Raw genomic sequence first — 23,638 nt, forward strand, 5'->3', positions numbered from 1 at the left:
GTCCACACGCGGCAGGCAGGCTCCCCGTCGACTCCGCGGTACTCCTCTCGCCGAGCTGGAGTACCGCAGTCGACGGCGAGCACTTCCTGGTTCGACTTATCGCGTCCAGACCAGAAGTGATAAGTCGAACCCAGAACTTCGATCCCCAGCCGCCGAACTAGCAGCTTGGTGTAGACCAGCCCTTACTCTTCCCCTCCCCCCCCCCTTTCAAAACTCTGTTCTAGTATTTTCTTTTCACTTCCTTTCACTCCCTTTTGTCAGACTTTCCTACTTCACTTCTGCATTTTTGTTGTCTTTTTCTCACCTTTTCTTGGCTCTTCTCTGCCTTCCCCTTCTGGGATTCTTCCAAAGGCCACATCAAACTCTCCTGAATGGCCGTATGACTGGATGCAACTCTTAATTTTCTATCACTGCTATTCTTTTGGTTTGCCAGAGGAGTTTGCTAGAGAGTGGCACAAGCTCTTAGTGTATCCAAAAAAAAAAGGGGGGGAGGTCCAGTAGTGTGGATCCTGCTAACCTGTGCAACAAGTAATCAAGCTGTGTCTAAAACTTGAACATGCTACAAGACCACTGATCCAGTCACCCAGTTCTTTATGTGCAAGAACTAAATTTAGAGCCTGTGCATTAGGAATATTTTGTTCTATATTAATACTTTCTTTTATTTGAACAGAGTAAGATAGTTCGTGTCCTGAACCTTTGGCAGAAAAATGGAGTGTTTAAAATAGAGATCATTCAGCCTCTCCTGGATATGGCAGCAGGAACTAGTAGCGCAGCCCCGATGGCAGAAAACGCTACAAATAATGAAGGTACGAATGTCAGTACAACTTGTAAATTAAAAGTTATGGAACCAATGACTTGTTACTGTTTGGTACACTAAGGTAAAAGTACCTCATGTTTGTAAACCAAGTTCACTAGCACACTTCAAAATTCACTTTTATCACAAAAATTATATAGAAGAATCTGAACACATTCTGAATAAATGTTGCTGCTGTATATTTATACATATGTTATTGGAAATTATTGAAATTTGAGCTAATATGGCTTTGAGTCTTTCCATACAACTAAGTATGTATAGACCTATTGGGTGTTGATAGTAATGTTCCCACTAAAAATGACTTCCTTCTTAATTTTCTTCTTGTATCTGTGAGACTTTTTATTATTTCCCAATGTGTAATTCTATGTTCCTTTTTAAGCATCTGGTTCAGTAAAGTATGGAACATCTTACAATGGAGAAACTTCATGCCTTAAAGTATATAAAAATATTATTACCTACACAGCATATTTTTAGTGACTAGTATTTGTTGCAACACAAAAATCTTGAGGCAAGGTTATTTAGACTGCATAACGCATTGGTGTAAGCCATAAAATGCAAGAAAATAATTGTCACTCAACACCCCACCTATTCTCCACTCTCTGGTTCCCCTTCTCAATTTTTTGCCTTCTCTGAACTATCTCCTTCCACCATCTGCAGCACACATCTCCATCCTCATCCTGAATAATCAGTTTGTACTTCTGACACCCCTGATACAGGGTTGGTGTTGAATGGTGTGCAGTAATTGTACATGGTTTAAATTGGTATAAGTGAGGCATGGTGTCAGCTCACAAGATTTCTGTGAAATGTTTTTCAATAATGTTTAGGAAGACATCACCTATTGTCACTTTTCCTAAACATACAGAAAAACAGAGCTCAGAGACATCACTTGCTATGCCTAGTAACTCACTGACAGCCTTGCAAAACTCACTCCGAGATGTGACCCTGATCTGTATTTTTTTCTTTTCCTGTACTGCCACTGGTAACTAGCAGACCAAACTCCTTTCCCTCAGATTTAGCTGTGCAATCTTACTGATTTCAGAGGGATTTCATAAGTGTAATAGAGGGAGTAATTTTGTCCCTACAGTAAACCGTTCTGTTAATGCATTACAGGGAATAGAATCCAGCTCAGTCAGAGCACTGCAGAGCCTATCCAGCAAAGAGTAAAAAGTAGTAAACTTACTTGTGTCCCCTAAGCAAGCCATGTAACTGAATACACACCATGAGCAAGTCTTGAGATGTAATTTTTCTGAGCAGAATCACACTCTTGGAAACATTACAAAACATTTAATCTTGCATTTGCCTTCTGGGAAAACAAATTTTTCAGAATGTTGTTTGCTTTCCCTTTCTGCAAGTCAACACTGCAGTTATTTAAACTGTCAACAGATCCACAGGTTCATAGAAATAAGTCCGGCATTGTGATATGCAATGTTGTTGTAGCTGTGTTGGTCCCAGGATATTAGAGAGATAAAGTGGTAATATCTTTTATTGGACCAAGTTCCGTTGGTGAGATAGAGAAGCTTTCAAGCTTACACAGAGCTCTTCTTCAGGTCTGGGAAACTTACCCAGGCCTTGTCTACACTACAAATTGAGTTGACCTAAGTTAGGTCGACATACTGTGGTGGTTCATGTCCACAGTATGCTACCTCTGTCAGAGGTGCGCGTCCTCACCCGGAGTGCTGTCACTGATTTAACTTTTTGGGGGCACTGACAGATGGAGCCCCCTTACCCGCCACGGGGCTAACAGCCCACAGGTGACGTCAGTAATGCGAGACCTGAAGAAGAGCTCTGTGTAAGATTGGAAGCTTGTCTCACCAATAGAAGTTGCTCCAATAAAAGATTATTACCTCACTCACCTTTTCTCTCAGATATTTTGAAGCAGGTGAATTTGCGTCATTTTCCCACTTACGAACAGTATAGTAATATCTTTACTGTTTTTAATTTTGTATTGAACCATAATAAGGAATCTACTAGAGTTCTCACTTTTTTTCCTGATACTTAGTGTTTAACCGTATCCATTACGTATAAAAGGGTTGAAGTTTATATTATTTCAATGGAAAAAAAAGCGCATTTCCCAATAAAATGTATTTATATATTTACAATGTATAGGAATTGTGGATGAAATGTATCTGTTAATTTATTTTCTACCACTAAAACATTTGTGTAAGAATTAAGTGCAGAGGGCAGGCACTAAAAAACCAAAGTCCTAAACATAGCTTTTGCTATTAGATTTTCCTTATATTCCTATGCATATATTAAAATATGTTGAACTGATCACATAGTTTTATTAAACCCATTGTGAATGTGTCCTTTCCTAGAAGTAGTAGTATGAGATGTTTTTGCATTAGAGAACTTAATCTTCTATATATGAAGTTTGGCTTGTACTACTGCTAGTTCCTTCTGAAGCAGTATAAGAAATATATACCAGGAAAGAGTTGCTCATAAGAAATAGATTAAATGAGATTTTTAAGAGAAACTAATCACTTGAACAAATGGCTGATAGCCATAACAGATCCTGTAATAGTTTCTGCATGGCTCTGTCTTAGATGGATGAATCATGAAAACTTTGTTTCTCCTTAAATAAACCATTGGATAGGAACCTAGAATAAATCATTGAATGAAAGAATTATTTAATAGTAAAAACTTAAACTTTGCAATTGGAACTTATTTTACAAGTGTATTGATATGCAATGTTTGGTGCTATTTCAGTAGGTAAGTTTTCACCTTCAACTCCTCTAAAAAAAATTGTAATACTATAAATGGAACATTGGGTCAAAGTTTCATGCATTGGACTCCCTCCTATGAGATCCAATATTCGTAGTTTTTTGTCATTGAATACAGAGCATGCAGGTGCTAGATAGTAAATGGGATATCTAAAGGAACGTTAGAGCATGTTGTCAGGGCTAGTTCACAGTGGTATAAACTGGAATACAGATGCATTGATTTGGCTGAATTTAATGTACATCAGCAATTCTTTTGAGCGGGATAGCTAAGTTTACAAAGTAATGAGTATTATCTCTTCATTGGAAGGTAAAATATTTTATATTACACACGTGGGCTGTTAGTACCTTAAATTGTAGTGGACTGGTTTTCAATGTAATTCTCTTGCAGGTTCACCACCCTCTCCAGCAAAGGTTCTATCTGAACCCACCCAAGTCACTTCTAATTCAGTACCTACTGTATCACAATTGCCTAGTTCAGATGCCTTTGCAGCTGTAGCTCAGTTATTTCAGACAACACAAGGACAACAGGTAAGCTATCTGTATTTCCGTTACAATTGTAATTTTAATTCTCTCACAAATCACCTAACTTAGTTACAGCCGTTGCTTCTACAGCCTTGATACAAAATCTATAATAATACTGTACCCCTCCCCTCCCCCAAATAAAACCCTTAAAAATACGGAATTTAAGAGTTAAGGTAACTTATTTGAACAGTCAATGGTCTTTATGGGTAAAACCCCCAGTAATGTCAATATTTTTGTGGAAAATTCACTGACACATTCCAATAACCCTCACTGTTAAATTATCAAGATAGTTAAATTATCAATGTAATGAACAGTGTATTGCACTTATTATCCAGAAACCCTTTCTCTTCTATATTTTACTTAGCACCCTTCATCAAACATTTGCAGAGTGAGCAGGATCACTCAATCTTCCATTTGCTTCTGAAGTACTAGAAGGTGGCCTGTGGATCATATAAACTTTCTCTACCTAGATCGTTGGATTAGATTTTGTATTCAAAACAAGCTCTCTGAATTCACTCCCAACATTCATTCTTTTTAACACTGATAGGTTTTTAGACTTAACCTGATTTTCCAAAGCATCTACGTTTTTCTTGATGACATATTTCCCTTAAGGGTAGAGACACCTTAATCCATTGAATTTGTTTTTGACCTGAATTACTCAATTTGTAAATCCTCCTCTGAATTAGAGCAAACAAAACTTCCAACCTGGATTTATGGAAATATTCACTCTGTTCATAATGTTCTCTCATATTTGTCATGACTGTGTATGTATGCTTTCATCTGTTCAGCTACAACAGACAACCCCTGTGACTAATAAATTGCATGTAGGGCATTGTTCACCTTCTGCACTTACAGCCATTTTACTAACTTTACTGGGGCTAGAGTGCAAAAACTAAACAAATGAGCTCTGGTGTGGCTCGTAGGGAGAATCTGTTTTTAGGAGGAACATAATTGATTGTCTCAGGGGAGGATGAGCAGGGCCACACATATCAAGAATGTCTGTATGAATCTCCTTCTGCTTCCTAGTGACTTCCCGCCCAACAAATCTATTGCTGGTACCCATCTAACTATCAAGAGTAAACAAATGAGTGCTATACCTGCACACAAGTATGTTGACCTCCTCTTAAAACTAACCACCTGTCTCGTGTACATTTTTATATCTGTATCTGTCTTACAAATATTGTGTAACTTATTCTGTTAACAAGAGTTCAGAAATATTTTTTTTGAAATAGAAAAACTCATTTTAATTTAATATCTATTCTGTTAAGCTTCAGCAGATCCTTCAGACTTTTCAGCAGCCTCCAAAACCCCAGTCTCCAGTCATAGATAATACTGTAATGGCTCAGGTTCAGGCTATTACTGCTCAATTGAAGACTACGACAACACAACCACCAGAACAAAAAGCTGCTTTCCCACCACCTGAGCAAAAAACTTCTTTTGATAAGGTAAGTCCTTTGTTGTTCTTTGCATTTATAAGGATCATTTTAACGTAGTAACTAATAGGAAGATGGAAATACAGGAATTTAAGTTCACCTTTGAGTGTTGTCAGTGCAGATCCCCAGTTTTGGGATGTGCCTGTGCCCTGCCCCAAAGCCAGGGACTCTCTGAAAAGCTCTGGTTGTTGGGGGCCACATGGACTTCACCTTGAGCTCTGAAATATTCCAAGTGATGTTTTGTGCAAAGAGGCGTGCAGCCACCCCCAAACGTCCAACTGCTAGAACAAAAAAATCAGAACTTCCTCTGGCCCCTTGACTTCCAAATCACTGGTTTTCTTGTTTTCCTGTATTAAGGATAGACTTTTTGCTTTCAAAAATTGAATAAAACTGGTTTTGAACAGTTAGATCTATTCTTTAAGTGAACTTTACTACTTCTTCAATGCTTGCTCATGTCTATTCCATTGTAGGTGTGTGTGCTCGCCACATGCGCTAGTGCCGGAAGTTTTTCCCTCTGTGGTATTCGTAGGGGACATGCTCTGGCGCCGTCTGGAGTGGCTCGTGTATGTCGCAGTATAAGGGGCGCTGCTGGCTCCCCCCCACCCTCAGTTGCTTCTTATCACCAGTGATGGTGCTGGAACATCTCCTTACCTCAGCAAGCTTACTCCTCTCAACTGCTCGTTGTAAACTTTGATGTATATAGTTGTTGAAAAGTTGTTAGTTTTTAGTTCCCTGACTGTAGTTTAGTGTTAGCTTGTAGTCTCTGACGGGACTCCAAAGCCTGTGACTGTTGCAGAAAACCTATGCCAGTCAATGACCACAACAGTAGCTGTTTGAAGTGCTTGGGGAAACCCACATTAGTGACAAGTGTTGCATTTGTAAAAGTTTTAAACCTTGGACCAAAAAAGGAGTGGGACATTCGCCTCCGAGCACTTCTCATGGAGTCAGCACTTACACCAGCACCAGAGCTGTCCAGATCAGACTCCGCTCCTAGCACCGTGGCCTCGGTGCAGAGCGTGCCACCGGCACTGACTGCGGACCGGCCTCTATCCCCCTCCCCAGTACCAGCTAGAAAGCAAAGAAAGGCCGGGAGTGGAGGTTCTCTTGCGTCCCGTAAAGGGAAGGAGAGGGCCAGAGGGGAGCAAAGACCCGTGAGGGGCAGCTTTTCACCTCCGGACGAAGGTCAGGCCCCTGCTCTCGCTGAGCGGGCTAGCCCACTACAGGATCAGCCCGCCACCCCAGGAAGCGGCAGAGGCATTTGACACCTGGCGGTGCCATCCACACCGGAGGCCTTTCAGGCCACGAAGGACGTTGTCCCTACTGGTGCCGGCCTCGGAGGTGCTCCGCTTCAGGAGAAAATCTGCCTTGAGACCCTTCCAACGGTCCCCATCAGTGTGACACCACTCCTCACCATAGGAAGTGTCCTGCCAGCGCTCGCCTGCGCAGAGCCACCACATCCCGGTCACGGGTCAGCCCCACCCATCAGAGTCCTGGATGTCAGTCCCTGGACTCCAGGCAGCGCTCCTCAGGCTCGAGGAGGCAATCGCTAGTGGAACAACGCAGACCTACAGAGGTGCGGCACCCGTTCCCGCAGCCCTGGTGCCGGGAATGCCTGAGCCGCTCTCCCAGTGTATGGCACCGCTGCAGCGGTTTGAGCCACCGGTCCAGGGAGCCATTACCGGTTGCTGGAATGACAGAGCCATCCGCCTAGCCTGTGGTGTCTTCCTGCTACAGTTGTCTGCTGGGGTAGTACAGGTGTTGACAGACAACGTGACCTCAATGTTCTGTGTCAACAGGCAAGAGGGAGTGCACTCGTCAACTCTCTGTCAGGAAGCACTCCGCCTGTGGGACTTTTGCATCCAGCACGCAATCCACCTGGAAGCTTCGCATCTTCCCGGCATCCAAAACATGCTGGTGGATCGCCTAGGCAGGTCCTTTTTCTCTCACCACGAGTGGTCACTCCACTTGGAGGTCGTCGGGATGCTCTTCCAGAAGTGGTGGGCTCCCTGAATGGATCTGTTTGCCACCAGACAGAACAGGAAGTGTCATCAGTTCTGCTTTCTCTAAGGCTTCGGCAGGGGCACCCTTTCCGATGCCTTTCTCCTGTCATGGGCGGGGGATCTGATGTATGCATTCCCGCCAATTCCGCTGATCAGCAGGGTCCTATCGAAAATCAAAAGGGACAAGGCGCGAGTCATTATGATCGCCCTGGTGTGGCCTCACCAGCTCTGGTTCGGCACACTCATGGATCTGGCTGTGGCTGCTCCATGGCCACTGCCCAGCTGCCCGGACCCACTCTCGCAGGACCCCGGTCGGCTTCTGCACCCGAACCTTCCCTCTCTTCACCTCACGGCTTGGCTGTTGCATGGCTGAACCCAGAGGAACAGGCCTGCTCTAGTCAGGTACAGCAGCTTCTCTTGGAAAGCAGAAAGCCCTCCCCAGAGCGACTTACCTGGCAAAGTGGAAGCGGTTCTTCTGCTGGGTGTCGGAGCATAGCATCTCCCCGACCCGGTTGTCTCTGCAGTCCATCCTGGATTACCTGCCCTACCTAAAGCACCACGGCCTCGCGCTTTCTTCCATCAAGGTGCACTTAGCAGCCATATCGGCCCTTCACCCATGTGTTCAGGGCAAATCCGTGTTCTCGCATGAGATGTCTGGTTCCTAAAGGGCCTTGAAAGGCTCTTCCAACCAATCTGGGACCTGGTTCCCCAATGAAACCTCAACCTTATCCTCTCTAGGCTCAAAGGCCCACCCTTTGAGCCTATGGCTTCTTGTTCCATTTCCCATCTGTCGTGAAAAGTTGCTTTCCTTGTAGCCATTACTGTGGCGAGGTGCATATCTGAGATTAAGGCCTTCTCTTCGGAGTCTCCGTATACGGTATTCTACAAGGACAAGGTCCAGCTGTGACCTCATCCGGCTTTCCTCCCTAAGGTGGTGTCCCCTTTTCATGTGAACCAGGATATCTTCCTCCCGGTGTTCTGTCTGAAGCCACACTCAACCAATCAGGAGAGGCGGCTACACGCTTTGGATGTCCGGCACACTCTAGCATTCTACCTGGAGCGCACCAAACCCTTCCATAGATCGACCCAGCTCTTTATCGCCACAGTGGACAGGATGAAGGGTCTCCCGGTGTCCTCGCAGAGGATCTCGAATTGGATCACCACCTGCATCCGGATCTGTTATGAGCTGGCTCAGGCCAAGCCACCACCTATAGTGAAGGCCCACTCGACCAGGGCTTAAGTGTCCTTGGCGGCCTTCCTGGCACATGTCCCTATCCAGGACATCTGCAGGGCTGCGATGTGGTCTTTGGTACACACGTTCATGACGCACTACGCCATCACCCAGCAAGCAAGAGGTGACTGGATTTGGCAGAGCTGTGTTGCTCCTCTGGTGGTACTGCTTGGGAGTTGCCTACAATGGAATGGACATGAACAAGCACTCGAGGAAAATACAGTTATCTTTTTTCTTAACTAGTGTTCTTCGAGATGTGTTGCTCATGTCCATTCCATGTCCCACTCTCCTTCTCTACTGTCAGAGTTTCCGGCAAGAAGGAACTGAGGGTGAGGGGAGCTGGCAGCGCCCCATATACTGCGACATGTGCGCGCCACTCCAGAGGCCACCAGAGCCGGTCCTTACGGATACCACTGAGGAAAAACTTCTGGCACTGGTGCACGTGGCGAGCACACACATCTACAATGGAATGGACATGAACAACACATCTCGAAGAGCACGAGTTACAAAAAAAGGTAACTGTCTTTTTCTTTGCTCCTTGGGTAAAATATCTTTCGCCTTTAGTTTCCAGAGTTGCTAAAATTTTATAGCAAGACATCCTTAATGTAATAGAAATATTTTAGCTGCTCATTATAAAATATTGAGGAAAGTGGAGTTGGCTCAATGTAACTTCTTTCAGAAGCTGCTAGATCGATTTGACTATGATGATGAGCCAGAAGCAGTAGAAGACTCAAAGAAAGAGGATTCAGCTCCGTCTCCTTCCATTTCTCAACCACCGTTGTAAGTTTTGTGATGCGTAGTAAAATCAAAATAATAAGATTCATATGAATACAAGAAAGCTTAAATTAAAATTCTAGGTTATGACAATATAGAAATAGAAAGTCTGCAAGTTTAGATATTGATAATTGTTTGACTACATTATTTTTATTTAAATGGTACTGTGTAAGAGTTTGGCATGTCACAGAATTGGGTGAAGAATCTGTTCTGTAGGTTATCTAACAGCTCATCTAGTTATAGGTGCAAGATTTCAGTTTTTGTATTTTTTTTTTTTTTTTTAAAGCTGGGTATTTCAAGGCATTTTTTTATTAATAAAATTAACACAGAATTGCTAAAAGAAAATTGAGTTTGCAACCTTAAGCACTCAGAGTTAAGTGCATCCTTAATTCATGTGCAACTTCAGTTTGGCCCCTTTGTGCGTACACATTGTGGTAGTCTTTAATTACGTGATTACATACTTTTGCCTGTAATGGCCCTGCCTCATTCAGTGCACAGGCTGGATGGTACTCAATGAATGGGTAGCTACTAAGCAGCTAAACAAAAATATTGAATATGTGGCCTCATGTCTTATTTGTCACACACGACCCAAACTCCGCACTTAATGCAGAACTGTTAATTTCCTCATAAGCTCTTTTTATGGTGCTCGTCTCCATAGCATCTGAATGTTTCACAAATATTAATGAACTTCGCTTCACAACACCCATGTGAAGTAAATTGGTGGTAATGTCCCCATTTTACAGGTGGGAACTAAGGCACATAAAGATTAAGACCAAAATTATCAAAAGTATCCACTAATATTGGGTGTACCTCTTGAGGCCATATTGGGCCTGATTTTTTTTCAGTGCACTTAATGTATTTATAGCACGTTAAATGTTTAATACACAGCTCCCATTGATTCCAGTTGCAGTTGAGTATGTAGCATTTCTGGAAATCAGGCCCCAGCTGTCTCAGGTTGGGCAGACAGAAAATGAGAACTCACACTGAAAAGTTTGGTTTAAGTGACTTGCCCTATATCACAAAGGAAATCTGTGGCAGAGTCATGGCTAGAGTCCAGTTTTTCACACTTCCATTCATTACACACCTTCCAACGACTGCAACAAAAGAGACAAGGGTTCTATAACACTCTTATTCACTATGAATATCTGGTTAATTTCCTGAGCACTGTCTGTTCTGTGCACTGAATAAGGCATCAAAAGGCACTTCTCTGATCCCAGTGTGACACACATCCCTCTTCTCTCCCCAACCTCCCTTGGCCAAACTTCAAGTCCTGCTCCAAAGTGTGAGAGTATTAGAGTTTCTCAACAAAACATTTGTAAGATTTTTTTTTTTTTTTTTTAACATGGGCAAAATGTTTCTCTAGCCTCATTCTCAAACAGCTGAACCTTTTTTGCTGAAACATGGGTGTAGCCTGAGACAGACACCTGGCATGAAAAATCTCAGCCTCGATGATTAAATTTTGGCAAAGTTATCATTGAAAATGGGATCTTGTAATGCAAAGTTTTAGGTAGCCTTAACTAAAGAAATCACTTCCAGCTCTACCTGTAATTGGATGATTGGTTTCTATGGAGTTTTCAGCTAAATTTTTATCTAAATTTGAAGCAGCAATGAGATTTTTAAATGTAAAAACAGAATGTTTACATATTAACATTGCCTTGCTGCTGCAGAGTAATTATCTGTTTTTTAGTGGATTTCCAGGAGAAGGTATGCAGCAGCCAGTATATCCACAGCTCCCAAATATAGACCCATTTCAACCACGACTGATGGGAATGCAGCAAGATCCAATGCACCACCAGGTAGCTTTGAATTACTTTTGAGATGAATTTCCTTTGGAATTCGTTACTTTTATTAAAACATGTTTAGAATGTCTGCTCTTCATATGGAATCATTTAATATTTTTGATTCATGGAACTGGAAGGAAATCTGTTAAAAATGAAGAAATAATGTTTGTATACACCATTAGCTTTGGTAAACAACTTATACACATCCATAATTTCATGTGTGGTACCATTGACTTCAGTTGCAGTACTTACATATAGAAAATTAAATGTGTTTGCAGCATCAGAGCCTTGTCAGTCCCCTAGAGTAGAAAATGTTTAGAACTAAGTTGCATTGTGAGTGCATGTTAATATATTTTACATATTCTAATGACATATTGCATGCTAAATTTTTCAGTTGAGTTTTGAAAGGGGCCACACAACTAGGGAGATATATAAATGCATGTATGAACACAAAGAGTTAATGTGTATATGTGCTTTTTTTCATATAAAACTTGCAATGCTGCTCTGAGCAAAATATGTGCAGCTTTCCATTAATCAAGCCAAGCTTATTGTTGAAGTAGCAATTTTTTCACTGAGACTGAAAACGAATGTTTTTCCCCCCTAAAGATCCCGCTCCCTCCTAATGGACAAATGCCAGGTTTTGGACTTCTACCTACCCCACAGTTTCCTCCCATGACTCAGCCTGTGATACCGCCAACACCAGCAGTGCAGCAAACTTTCCAGTCTCCTTTCCCAGTACAGAGTGAACCACACATACAGAAAACACATCAGCAGGTGAGGACTTTTGCCATCCAATACAATTTTAGGCTCCTAGTGGTTTAAAAGCACTAACAGGCAATCTGTCAGACTACTGAAAGCAACTATGCCCACAGACATTCATGGAGGCAGCTCACTTGATAGAAGTTTAGGTGCGAAAGTGCTTCAGTAGACACTGCACCACAAGTGTTCTGCCTCTGTGTAGCAGAAGCAATGCTTACTTTTTTCCTGATTCTCTTTGGGAAAAGCCTTGGATTTGGATCTTGCAGCCAGTCTATTTATCTCTTTTCATCTCTCCCTCCACCCCCATCAAGCTGCAGGAATATTCTCTCTCCTCAAAGTCCTTGCGGCAATATCAGTCTGACTCTAATTCTGGAGGTAAACTATATGAATGAGCTCATTTTAAAGATTAACAATATATTTGAAAAAGAGGCAGACCCAAAAATTCCAAGAAATTCCCCTTAAAATGAAAAATAGTAGGTAAGGGATAGTTCCCTTTTCTCAGAGGTTTTGGAGGATATTGTGGATTTAAAGTGACTGGCTCCTTCTACGAAGTGATCAGTGAGCAAATTCTGACTTATGAATGAGTATATACAGTAATTTAAGCCAAATATTTTTGGTAAAAAAAAGTGACGCATCAAAGAGCGGGGGTCTACACCAAAATTTGATTATTTTAAACTCTATGGAATCATTGAATTGAATATCTAATACTCTGTCGTTTTGTTTACCTGGAGTGTCTGCAGGCATGGAGCCCCGGGGCTCCGTGCCAGCAGACGCTCCAAGTAAACAAAATGTCCCGACCCGCCAGCGGCTTACCCTGACGGGCTGGGAGCCAAAGTTTGCCGACCCCTGAAATATAGGGTTGGCTTATGAAAGGGTCATACAGTTTTTGCTATTTTTACCTAACCATCTTGGGGGGTTGGCTTATAAACGAACGGGCTAATGAACGAGTATGTATGGTATATAAAGTTCCTAAACACAAGAAGTCAAAATTTGCCATCTCTAAAATGGATTCTAAGACTTTATCCGTGAAAGACTTTTGAGGGAGCAATTTCCCTGAAGAACGTAGGGATAAGACTTGAACATTCTCTGAAAGGAGATTGAGTGCATTCTCAGCAGCCTTGTGTACTTATAGCCTGTGTAGTCACATCCAGAGCTTCCCTTTTTTTTATTAAAGACAGTAAATCATCCAAATGGAGATCCAAAAAACAATGTGATTATAAAAAAGAGGCTCCGGAATCCGTACCAAGTTTTCTCAATTTATGATGCAGTCTGTGATATCACAAGATTTTCTTCATGCTCTTTATTCTGTTCCACCACAATAGCCAGGATATACATTCAGTTGCAGTCCTAGGACATATGCTATCTTCACAATCTATCTGATTCAGGCTCCCTTCATAATCACAAAAAAGTAAATTGTTGAGGCCTTGAATGTGAACAAGCTTTCTGTGCACAAAGACAAAAATGATTGCTTTCTTCAGGCTAAGAACTTTAGGGGTACTGGCAAATGCTAGAAACAATCCTTTCTTTCTGCTAGAGAGAGAAAGAGAGTGTACTTCTTAGGAGCCACTGAGCAGTCAGAGTGTTGATTCTGACTTTGCCTCCCTATCAGGGCTAGCTTGAGAAGGTTTCTTCCATCAGTTTGGGCTAAATCCACTTGGGACACCAGTGTGTTTTGGACATTGTGCAATGTGACTACCACATTTTTATCCCCTCTAACCAAATTTCATGTCCCTAATTTGCTTCCCTTCAGCCCAAGCAAATGGGAAGCTCTTTAGGACTTGGTTCATCACCAACTGTTCCTGTATGCAATTTCACCTGCCCCAACCTCTGAAGAGGCAGTTTGATATTTAAGATTTGCCTTGGTTCCCAAAAATAATGATGTGGGTCCGTCCCAATCCTGGTCCTGTTTCCTGTAAATTGTAAATTCTGGCAGTAAGATGCATGCTTGTGGATGGTGACCCTTTTTCTTCGTTCAGGACATCCAGCAAAGGAGTTGTTTATGTTGTGTAGATATAAAAATAATCCTGTATTTGCTTGTTTTCATTAATCTATCATGTTTCTAGTACCTGTGATTATTGAGATCATCACCATTTTCAGTATTTCTTCCCTCTCCCCCACCCTTGGCTTTTTTTGTCAGCTCCATGTTTGTTCCCAAGATTTTAGTGGCTGTATTTACCTTCCTCAAAGAAGAGGGTATATATATTTCAGTCCTTTGGATGAAAACCACCTCAGGTTTTGTAGCAGACAGAAGGTGATTCAGAACTCCTGGAGAATGGTCCATTTCTTCAACACAGTTTTGTGATCATCTGGGACAAATGCTCCTTATCATTTTTGTGGAACTTAACACACCTGAGGTTCAGGTTCTGCACACACTTTGAAAGGGTCATTCTTCCTGCAGACTTAGATTGTAAACTTTTTGGAGCAGGGTCTGTCTTTTTGTTCATTGTTTTTACAATGCCTAGTACAATGCCAGGACTGGGGCTCCTAGGTGCTACAATCATGTAAAATAATAAAAATACAGTAACAAATTGAACAGTTGGTTCAGAGACTACACAAACACCCTGCTGCAACTATTTGGCAAGCCATTCATCTGGAATTGATGATTTATTGCTCACCTACAGCTGAGTGAACGGTCCTTTACAGTAGGTTTTTCCAGGCATTTCTTCTGTCGATAAGATCAGTGCCCGGTCTCTCTTCAGAGATCACCTTCCTCACTGAAGTTTTTCAGTCCCTGAAAAAATGGAACAAATCTAGCAACATGAGTGAGGAAAACTTCTGTCTAAAATTCTTACCGTGTGGTTTACTAGGGTTGCCTGCCTGATCAAGTGCAAATGGGAAGAAAAATAGTTCCCATGAGAATTCAAGAGGAGCATCCATTATCTGGGATTGTAGGCAGTTGGGAAAGCCATGAGACACATGACTCCTCACAACTGCTTCCTCTGTGATTTAGGGTGAGATCTACCCCCTCTATTGTTGTGGAACACATTTTGAGTTAACTAGTTTCAGCTTCATATGTTCTGACAAAACTAAGGTTTCAGGCTGAGTGTTCAGGGGAGAGAAAACTGAGCTGCAGAATGATTCAGTCTTCCAAGAGTTGGGGACTCTGCTGATCGATTTATTTGCTTCAGGCATCAATAAGTTGGACCTTTGCTGCTCCTGTAGCTCTGAGAAAGGCAGGTGACTTCATTCAATTGGCCAGACTAGATGAACATAATTATATATTTTTGTACCCTTGAAAAATGAGAGACTGGGCCTGTGGTTGCTTGATAACATTTAATCTCCCAATTCATGGAAATGACACCTTGCCCTCCCTGTAGGGATCTCTGACCAGAGACCTGATAGTAGAAAAAGTCTGAGAAAAGGAATATGGAGAGGATGGTGGAAGATTGGGAGGCATGGGAAAGAGCGGGATGGAGTCATGCTCCCTGCTTTTGAATGGAGAGGGAGGAGAAACTGTTAAGCATTTAAACCTCAAGTTCTTAAAATATGGATGAGACTCCCCCTACTCTCCTGTCATTCCATTATATCATATACAATCCCCATAATCCACCTTGTATAACTTCCTCCAGTAGACTTTGCTTAAAGTCTGCAGGAAGGGGAGCCCCACATTGGGTCTCATAAGACATTTCAGAGCAGAGTTTCCTTGTTGCAGACTGTGGGGTAGGGGCTCCCTCCAGACCCCACTTCCAGTTGTTTGTCCTTCCCCCAGTTAGTAGCACACGAGGAGTTCTCTGAGTAAAACAGACAAAAGAAAGGTCCTCTCCCCTCTCTTTCCCTTATGAGAGAGGAGAATCTGTGTGAAAACAAAGGCAAAAGTAGCCTGGATATCAGGCAGTCTTTCTGGATTCAGCTTCAGATTCTGGGTGTTGTCTGTCAGCAGCTTTGTTGTCTTTCAATGGGGGCTACCTCCAGGTCCTCGTTTTGGGGGCGTGTGCTGCTTTGTAAGGGGGCAGTTTCACTGTCTCCCTTTCAGCTGGCCTGTCTCTGCTGTCAGCAGTCTCTGAGGTGGAACAGTCCTCCTGTTCACTGCCTCTTCCTGTGGCAGGTTTTCTCTTTTTTTAAGCTCACCCTTCCAGGCAGGACAAGCCTTGCAGGTGTGCCTCATTTGTGCTGAACAGGCCCGGAAGAGCTCGTTAGTCTCCTCCCACAAGAGTGAGGGCATGTCCCTTTGTGCACACCTTGTTTTGCCAGTGATTTAATCTTTTGGTGCTCAATTAAAAGAAAATGTTCAAACAAAAAGTTATAAGTGGAGAATTTGAATTGGCAGTTAGAGCAAATACCTTTTACTATTTATTAGGGCATACTGTTGTGGAACACATTGTTGAGACACAGACTAGGCGACTTTGGACATTACTTGTAACAACAGAAGGTTTTAAAAAAAAATCAACAAAGGTTTTTTTAGCTTGACTGTCATTAGTTATTCATACCCCTTTCTTACTATATAAACATTTATTATACCTAATAACATAACATGCTGAAATTAACTATGTGTGGAGAAAAATCAACAATTTAAAAATTGAAGATAAGTTTTGTATGTTATTTTTAAAATGTTGACATAGTAATAGTATTTATTACAAATGTATTGTGCTTATTATTTTTTGCACTGGTGAATAAAACAGTAAAATCTGTGTTTTGGACAAAATCATATCATGGTTTTGATTCTAGATATCTAATTATGAATTTAATTTCATATAACTTGTTTGGTAGACTAATTGAGTCTAGTCACAAACTGGAATAAAATTAATACTTGCAGTAATTACAGTAGTTTAACTTGTGGGGTATTTTAGGATATGGAGGTGGAACAGCCCTGTGTTCAGGAAGTTAAACGACATGTTTCTGATAACAGAAAATCAAGATCTAGATCGGCATCAAGGTAAGTTAATGTAATTTTTTCTAGCACTGGTAATATATGTATGATATGCTAAAGTTTATATATCTCTCTCATCAAAAGGATTCAAAGTGCTTTACTAAGTGTCTGTGTGTTGAGGAAGGATAGCGCTATGGTTAGTGTGGTAGCCAGGGACTTGGTGATCCTGGATTCAATTCCCTGCTCTTCCTGCATGACCTTGAGCAAGGCACTAAGGGCTTGTCTAAACTGGGAAATTTACGGGTATAATTTTACCAGTATAGAGATAGCAGGATAAATCCCTATGTGGACACACTTATTCAGGAATAAGAGTATGCACAAAGGATATATGGTATAACTATGTTAGTACGTTTCCTGGCGTAGACAAGTCCTTAGTATCTTTATGCCTCACTTTTCCATGGGTAAAATGACCTCCTTACTTTACAGCATGTGTTGTGTTGATAAATACATTTAAAGACTGTGAAGTACTTGGATACTACAATAATGGGGGGCCAAATAAGTAGCTGCAGTAGATACATAGGAATCACTCTTATATCTCTGAAATGCAGTTACTACTTGAGTGGACTGAGACAGTCCTTCAGAGCCATCAACATCACATTTCTCCTCTTCTGGTAGAAGTGAAGAATAACTTCTCCCTTTGCAGTTACTGGAGAAATCTTAAATAGACAGAATGTCATTATTTAATTTGTACCAGGATTCTAGAGTTCACAACACTATATTTGCAAAAAGATCCATAGGCTCTTGAATGATTTTGTGGGCTGTAGGTTTTGCCTATCAGAAAGACAGACAGCATATCCTAACAGAATCCTGGGATACTGGTTCCACGGTGGCTAAAAGCCACCAGTATTTATGTGGCAAATCTGCCTACTAAATTACCAGGGCCACTCCTTTGCAGCACTTTACTTGTTTTTTTTTTTTGGAGGATTACCTTGAAATACCTGTCAGGCCTTGGTTTGCTTAGCTTTAAATAATAGTGTAAAGTGCTTGTTCATGTCGATTCCAAGTAGGTGTGCGCATGCCGTGTGTACAGTCATTGGAAGGTTTTTCCGCTAATGGTACCTGTTGGGTCGGTGCCCCTTGGAGTTGCACCTTCATGGCGCTGCATATAGGGCCCTGCCGACCGCCACTTCAATTCCTTCTTACCACCCATGACGATCATTGGAGCTGCGTGTCTCTTCTCTTGCATTCCCCTAGTGGTTTCTATTATTGCATTTATAAATAGAGTAGAATTAGTGTTTTAGTAGTGGTTAGCTTAGTTAGTTTCTGTTTGGGGGAAACACCCCAGTTTGTTTCCCCCTTCCCAGGGATTGAAGCATGCCTCAATCCCAAGAATTCAAGCCGTGCGGGACCTGCCATAAACCTACGCCAAAGGGCGATCCCCACAAGTCCTGTTTGAAGTGCCTGGGGAATCCCATCAGACAAATTGGTGTGGGATTTGCAAGGGATTTCGTCCTAGCACTAAAAAAGAGAGGGACTTCATACTTAAACATCTCCTCGTGGAGGGAGCCCTTCGTCCCCAACTGGCTCTGGCAGTGGCAAGGACCCCGTTGAAGGCTGCCCTGGATGCAGCAGACTTGGCCACGCGAACAATGTTCTCCGCTATCTCCATGAAGAGGAATTCATGGCTGCAGGTGTCAGGCCTCCCTCCAGAGGCCCAACAAACAATACAGGACCTGCCCTTTGAAGACTTGGGGTTGTTTTCAGAGCAGATGGACTCCAAACTCCATAACCTGAAGGATTCATGGGCAACACTGAAGTCCTTGGGGCTGTGTGCACCAGCCACACAGAGAAAGCACTCTAAGCCCCAGCTTCCCGCGTGTTGTTATCCTACGCAGCCTAGGCAGGACTACTCCAGGAAGCAGGGCAGGAACAATAGACGTAGGCCTCCCCAGTCCCCACCCAACCAAGGCCAGGGTTCGGCGAGGCAGCCCTCCGGTTCCAAGCATGCCTTTTGAGGGTGCACCCGGGCGATGCACCAGACCACATCCTGGATCCTTCTCCCTGTTTCTTGAACCATCTATCCCACATCTATTGTGCGTGGACCCAGATAACTTCAGACTGCTGGATGCAGTGCACAGTAGAATTGGGATATTCTCTCCAATTCTGTTCCTCCCCTCCCTTCCATCCCCCTTCCCCGTCCCTCTTCAGGGACTGCGCTCACGAGCAACTTCTTATACAGGAGGTGCAAATGCTCCTAAGTGCAGGAGCAGTAGAGGAGGTTCCTCAGGAGCTAAGGGGAAAGGAATTCTACTCCCAATGGAAAGCCAAAGGGGGTCTCAGACCCATTCTCGACCGGCAAAACCTCAACAGGTTTCTGAAGTTTCTCATGGTATCTTTGCCGTCATCATTCCCTCCTTGGATCCTGGGGAACTTGTATGCTGCCCTCGACTTGAAGGACGCATACTTTCATATATTGACGGTCCTGTCCCATGGGAGGTTCCTCAGGTTCGTAGTGAACTGCACTCATCTTACAGTCCTCCCCTTCGGCCTGTCAGCACCCCTCGTGTGTTTACCAAGTGCATGGCAGTTGTCACTGTTTCCTGAGGAGATGGCAGGTGTTCCCGTACCTCGACAACTGGCTTGTCAGGGGCCACTCCAGGGTGCAGGTAGAGGCGTATGTAAACCTGACGTGGTCAACCTTTGACAGACAGGGTCTATTGCTGAACGTGCTGAAGTCAACCCTATCCCCTACCCAGAGGAGAGAGTTTATAGGAGCAATCCTGGACTCCACTCACGCAAGGGTATTCCTACTGGAGCCTCGCTTCCAAGCCATTTGCTCCATCATAGAGGACTTCGAGCATTTTCACACCGCGATGGCGCAGAGCTGCTTGAAGCTGCTAGGTCACATGGCCGCCTGCACATATGTAGTTCAGCATGCAAGACTGCGCCTCAGGCCTCTCTAGGCTTGGCTGGTGTTAGTGTACCAACCAAACAGAGACAATCTGGACAAGATAGTTTCGCTCCCACCTCTGGTTATAGAGTCCCTCCTATGCTGGCTCAATCCTCAAGTGGCATGCACAGGGGTGCCCTTCACGGACACGTCAGCGTTGGGGTGGGGAGAACATCTAGGGGCCCTCAGGACTCAAGGCTTCTGGTCCTAAGCAGAGCTCTTACTTCAAATCAATGTCAGGGAGCAGAGAGCGGTTTGCCTAGTCTGCCAGACTTTCCAATCCCATCTGGAAGGCAGATGCATATCAGTCATGATGGACAATACAACAGTGATGTTTTATATAAACAGACAAGGTGGAGCACGCTCCTCTCCCCTATACCAGGAAGCCCGCAAGCTGTGGGACTTCTGCATAGCCCACTCAATACACCTAGTGGCATCTTACTTCCAGGATCCTAGAATGAGCTGGAGGACCATCTCAGCAGGTCCTTCCACAACCACGAGTGGTCCATTAACCCGGACACCGTGAACAGCATCTTCCAACAGTGAGGGTTCCCCAGGTAGATCTGTTCATGACAAGACTCAACAGAAAGTGTCAGCAGTTTTGCTCCTTCCTGAACCACAGCCCTGACTCTATCACGGACGCATTTCTCCTTCCCTGGAAGGACCATGTGGTCTATGCGTTCCCACCCTTCTCGCTCATTCACAAGGTCCTGCTCAAGGTCAGAAGGGAAAGAGTGTCTATCATACTGATAGCTCCAGCCTAGCCCTGTCAACACAGGTATACCACGCTCCTGGAACTGTTGGTAGCCACTCCGATCGCCTTGCCTTTGGTGCCAAACCTAATCACCCAGGACCACAGATGCATCCAGCATCCCAACCTCATCTCTCTCCACCTCACGGCATGGAAGCTTCATAGCTAAACCCCATGGAGTTGACATGCTCAGAGCCTGTAAGAGAGGTCCTCCTCGGCAGCAGGAAACCATCCACTAGAGCTACATACGTGGTGAAGTGGAAGAGATTTTTGATTTTGGCGATGCAGAAGGGTACATCTGATGAAAGTATCAATACCCCTCATCTTGCATTTGAAGCAGCTAGGTCTAGCGGTTTCATCCTTAAAGTTCAACTGACGGTGAGCTCTGCGCTCTATCCAGGGGTTGACGGTTGATTGGTGTTCACTAGCCTGATGGTGGGCTGCTTCTTCAGGGACTAGACAGGTTATACTCTCAAGTTCACCATCCAATACCAGCATGGTACTCTCCAGGTTAATGGGGTCCCCCTTTGAGGCCATAGCAACATGCTTGCTCTTCTACCTTTCATGGAAGGTGGCATTCCTGGTCACGATAACTTCAGCCAGGAGGGTATCTGAGCTCAAGGCCTTGACATCCAGGGGGTTCCTGGACTGACCTGATAGATACCACTAGGGGAAAAACCTTCTGACGACTGTGCACGCAGCGCACACACACCTGCTTAGAATGGACATGAGCAACATATCTCAAAGAACAACAGTTACGAAAGGTAGGTAACCGTATTTTTCACTGACATTTCTATTAATTTTTTAGTTGTCATCTTGTAAGAAAAGTTTTCCTCACTTATAGCTGCAAGTACATTCTGTGATGTAATAGATATTTGAGTTAGTGCCATAATACAAGAGTAAAATAAAAGTGATAGAGGATATCAGAAGTTGAAAGAATAATAAATTACAATAAATTTGTAGTATAGATAAAGTATGTTTAGTTGCTTAAGTTTACAGTTGGTATAAATACTTATTTGGGATACACTATGTACTGTTAAGTATAAATGTCTAGTGTGTACATACTCTAATGCTTGATTTCAAAGTTTTTAAAAATGCAATTGTTGAACTTTCACTCCCGATGAGTCAAATAGATATTTATACTGTGTGTTTAGACAAAGCATTGTATGTTAATATTTTTATTTAAAATTAGATCTCCAAAAAGGAGACGATCAAGGTCTGGATCTCGATCTCGAAGGTCACGTCATCGTCGCTCTCGTTCCCGATCCCGGGATAGGCGCCGACACTCTCCTAGATCTCGGTCGCAGGAAAGGCGTGAACGAGAAAAAGAGAGAGAACGCAGATCAAAAGGCCTTCCTCAAATCAAACCAGAAACTGTTAGTGGTGAGTGCTCTCCTTCACTCATTTTACTTTCAAAGGAAAGGAAGCTTTAGTGCAAAATGGTTCTTATTATAGCGTCATTTCTCAGGTGCTCAAGATTTTCTCTGTAAACAGGTGACTTTTGTGAAAAGATGAGGAAATTTCTTTTAGCAGTTTGAGTTCTGTGAGGCTGAAGAAATTGCTACAATTCCAGACAAATTTTACACCTAAAACAGTTGAAATTTCAAACATAGAATTTGGCTTCTAAAACCCTTAACTAGGCACAATGCCTTTGATAGGTTTGAGAGATTTGTGGATGAATTATAAATGAGTGAAAAATCACTTTTGAGCATTCTCAGAAGACCCAAGTATTTTGCAATCTAATGATGCCTGCCACACTTGACCTCATTGCATGTTGTGTGGTCAATATGACAGACTCGGGGGGTGGGGGGGATGAGGGACTGCTGCTTTAACTGTTGCTGCCTTAGTCTGAATGAAATAACTCTTACAGAAACATGCCAAAATCAAGATTGGATGTTTTTCTAAGAGATGCTCTAGGAATTATTTTAGGGAAGTTCTATGGCCTGTGTTACACAGGAGGTCAGACTAGATGATCATGATGGTTCTCGTCTGGCCTTGAAATCTTTGACTGATGTGAAGCCTCAGACAATGCACTTTCAGTAAGTGCTGGTGTCAGATTGCTCTCAGTGCTGGAAAGTCATCCATGCTATTTGAAATTCTAATGTGTCAGCACCACGAGGGCTGACTTCTTAGTGCTGATGGTGGTCCTAGATTTGACGTGGTTGCTATTCCCTTTTGACAATGGTGCTGTGCCACTGTCTCATCTGTTGGTGCAGTTAGACCTGGGCTGTCAGATGACCTTGGGTTCCCTCTGATCTCTACCATCAAATATAAGAGGAACTTTGAGGTGAGGAAAAAAAACAAAAACAAAGACCTGGATCTGAGGGGGGGAAATGTCCTCAAACTGCAGTTGCATCTCCTGATGTTGCCAATTCCTCAGATGAAGACTGGGTCTCCTAAAGATCATGGGAACTCTCTTGTGCCAGGGTTGTTGCCTCTTCCTCTACAAGGGCCATCTAAAAGGCCAGACAAAGGGATGAATCTCCTCCATGTCGGTCTCAGTGCTAAGGATTGCCTGGGTTAAGCTTGGTGCCATCTGGGTTGGGCTTTGAGGTTTGCGTGGATGCATCCTGGGAAGAAACAATCCCAAACCATAGTGGGATTCGTCTCTCCTCCTATTCCAAAGCTGTTTGAGTGAATTCATGCCATCTCCCTTTTGTGGGTCCTATTATACTTTGATAGTGTAGCCTTATTTGAATACCTCTATACCTTGGGATTCCTCAGGCTGTGTAAAGAGGGAAGCCAAGTCTGCACCCAGTCTTGTTCTTTGGCTTCTCCCAAGAAATCTGCAATTCTCACACTGTCTGCCTTGACGAGTTGAGCAGCCTGGTTCCTCTTCTCTACTGTTCAGCACTGTAGATCTGTCTGAATCGGAAGGACTTTGGCGTGGAGGATGTGGGAGCTGATACTGAACCTTGTGTTGTCTACATTTCTAGATTAAAAAAATATGGAGGCTTTTTCTACATTTTCCCTGGGGATATGAAGTAGTTCCTGGAGTCAGTAGACAAAATAAGAGACCTTGAATTTAGTGTCGGTCCAGGAGAAGACCTATTCTCTTTGATATCTGTGGGTAAAGGCTGAAGCAGGGTTACTTTG

At 43.2% G+C, this 23,638-nt stretch overlaps 1 protein-coding gene across 2 annotated transcripts in view; it reads left to right on the forward strand.

The window, feature by feature from the left end:
* The window catches only part of LOC113406609 (SR-related and CTD-associated factor 4-like), a 72,806-nt gene that overhangs the window by 23,547 nt on the left and 25,621 nt on the right, over window positions 1–23,638 (forward strand). Inside the window, exons 5-12 of one of the 2 annotated variants that reach the window (XM_026652247.1) lie at window positions 671–806; window positions 3,923–4,062; window positions 5,325–5,501; window positions 9,400–9,500; window positions 11,182–11,290; window positions 11,882–12,049; window positions 16,822–16,907; window positions 21,735–21,925. In XM_026652247.1, coding sequence (XP_026508032.1) covers window positions 671–806; window positions 3,923–4,062; window positions 5,325–5,501; window positions 9,400–9,500; window positions 11,182–11,290; window positions 11,882–12,049; window positions 16,822–16,907; window positions 21,735–21,925 — 1,108 coding nt within the window. The remainder of the gene's footprint in view (window positions 1–670; window positions 807–3,922; window positions 4,063–5,324; window positions 5,502–9,399; window positions 9,501–11,181; window positions 11,291–11,881; window positions 12,050–16,821; window positions 16,908–21,734; window positions 21,926–23,638) is intronic. The other variant, XM_026652252.1, reaches the window with a different exon arrangement.

This window comes from Terrapene carolina, unplaced genomic scaffold, assembly GCF_002925995.2.
Source record: "Terrapene carolina triunguis isolate 2854851 unplaced genomic scaffold, T_m_triunguis-2.0 Scaffold31, whole genome shotgun sequence".
NCBI classification, from domain to species: domain Eukaryota; kingdom Metazoa; phylum Chordata; order Testudines; family Emydidae; genus Terrapene; species Terrapene triunguis.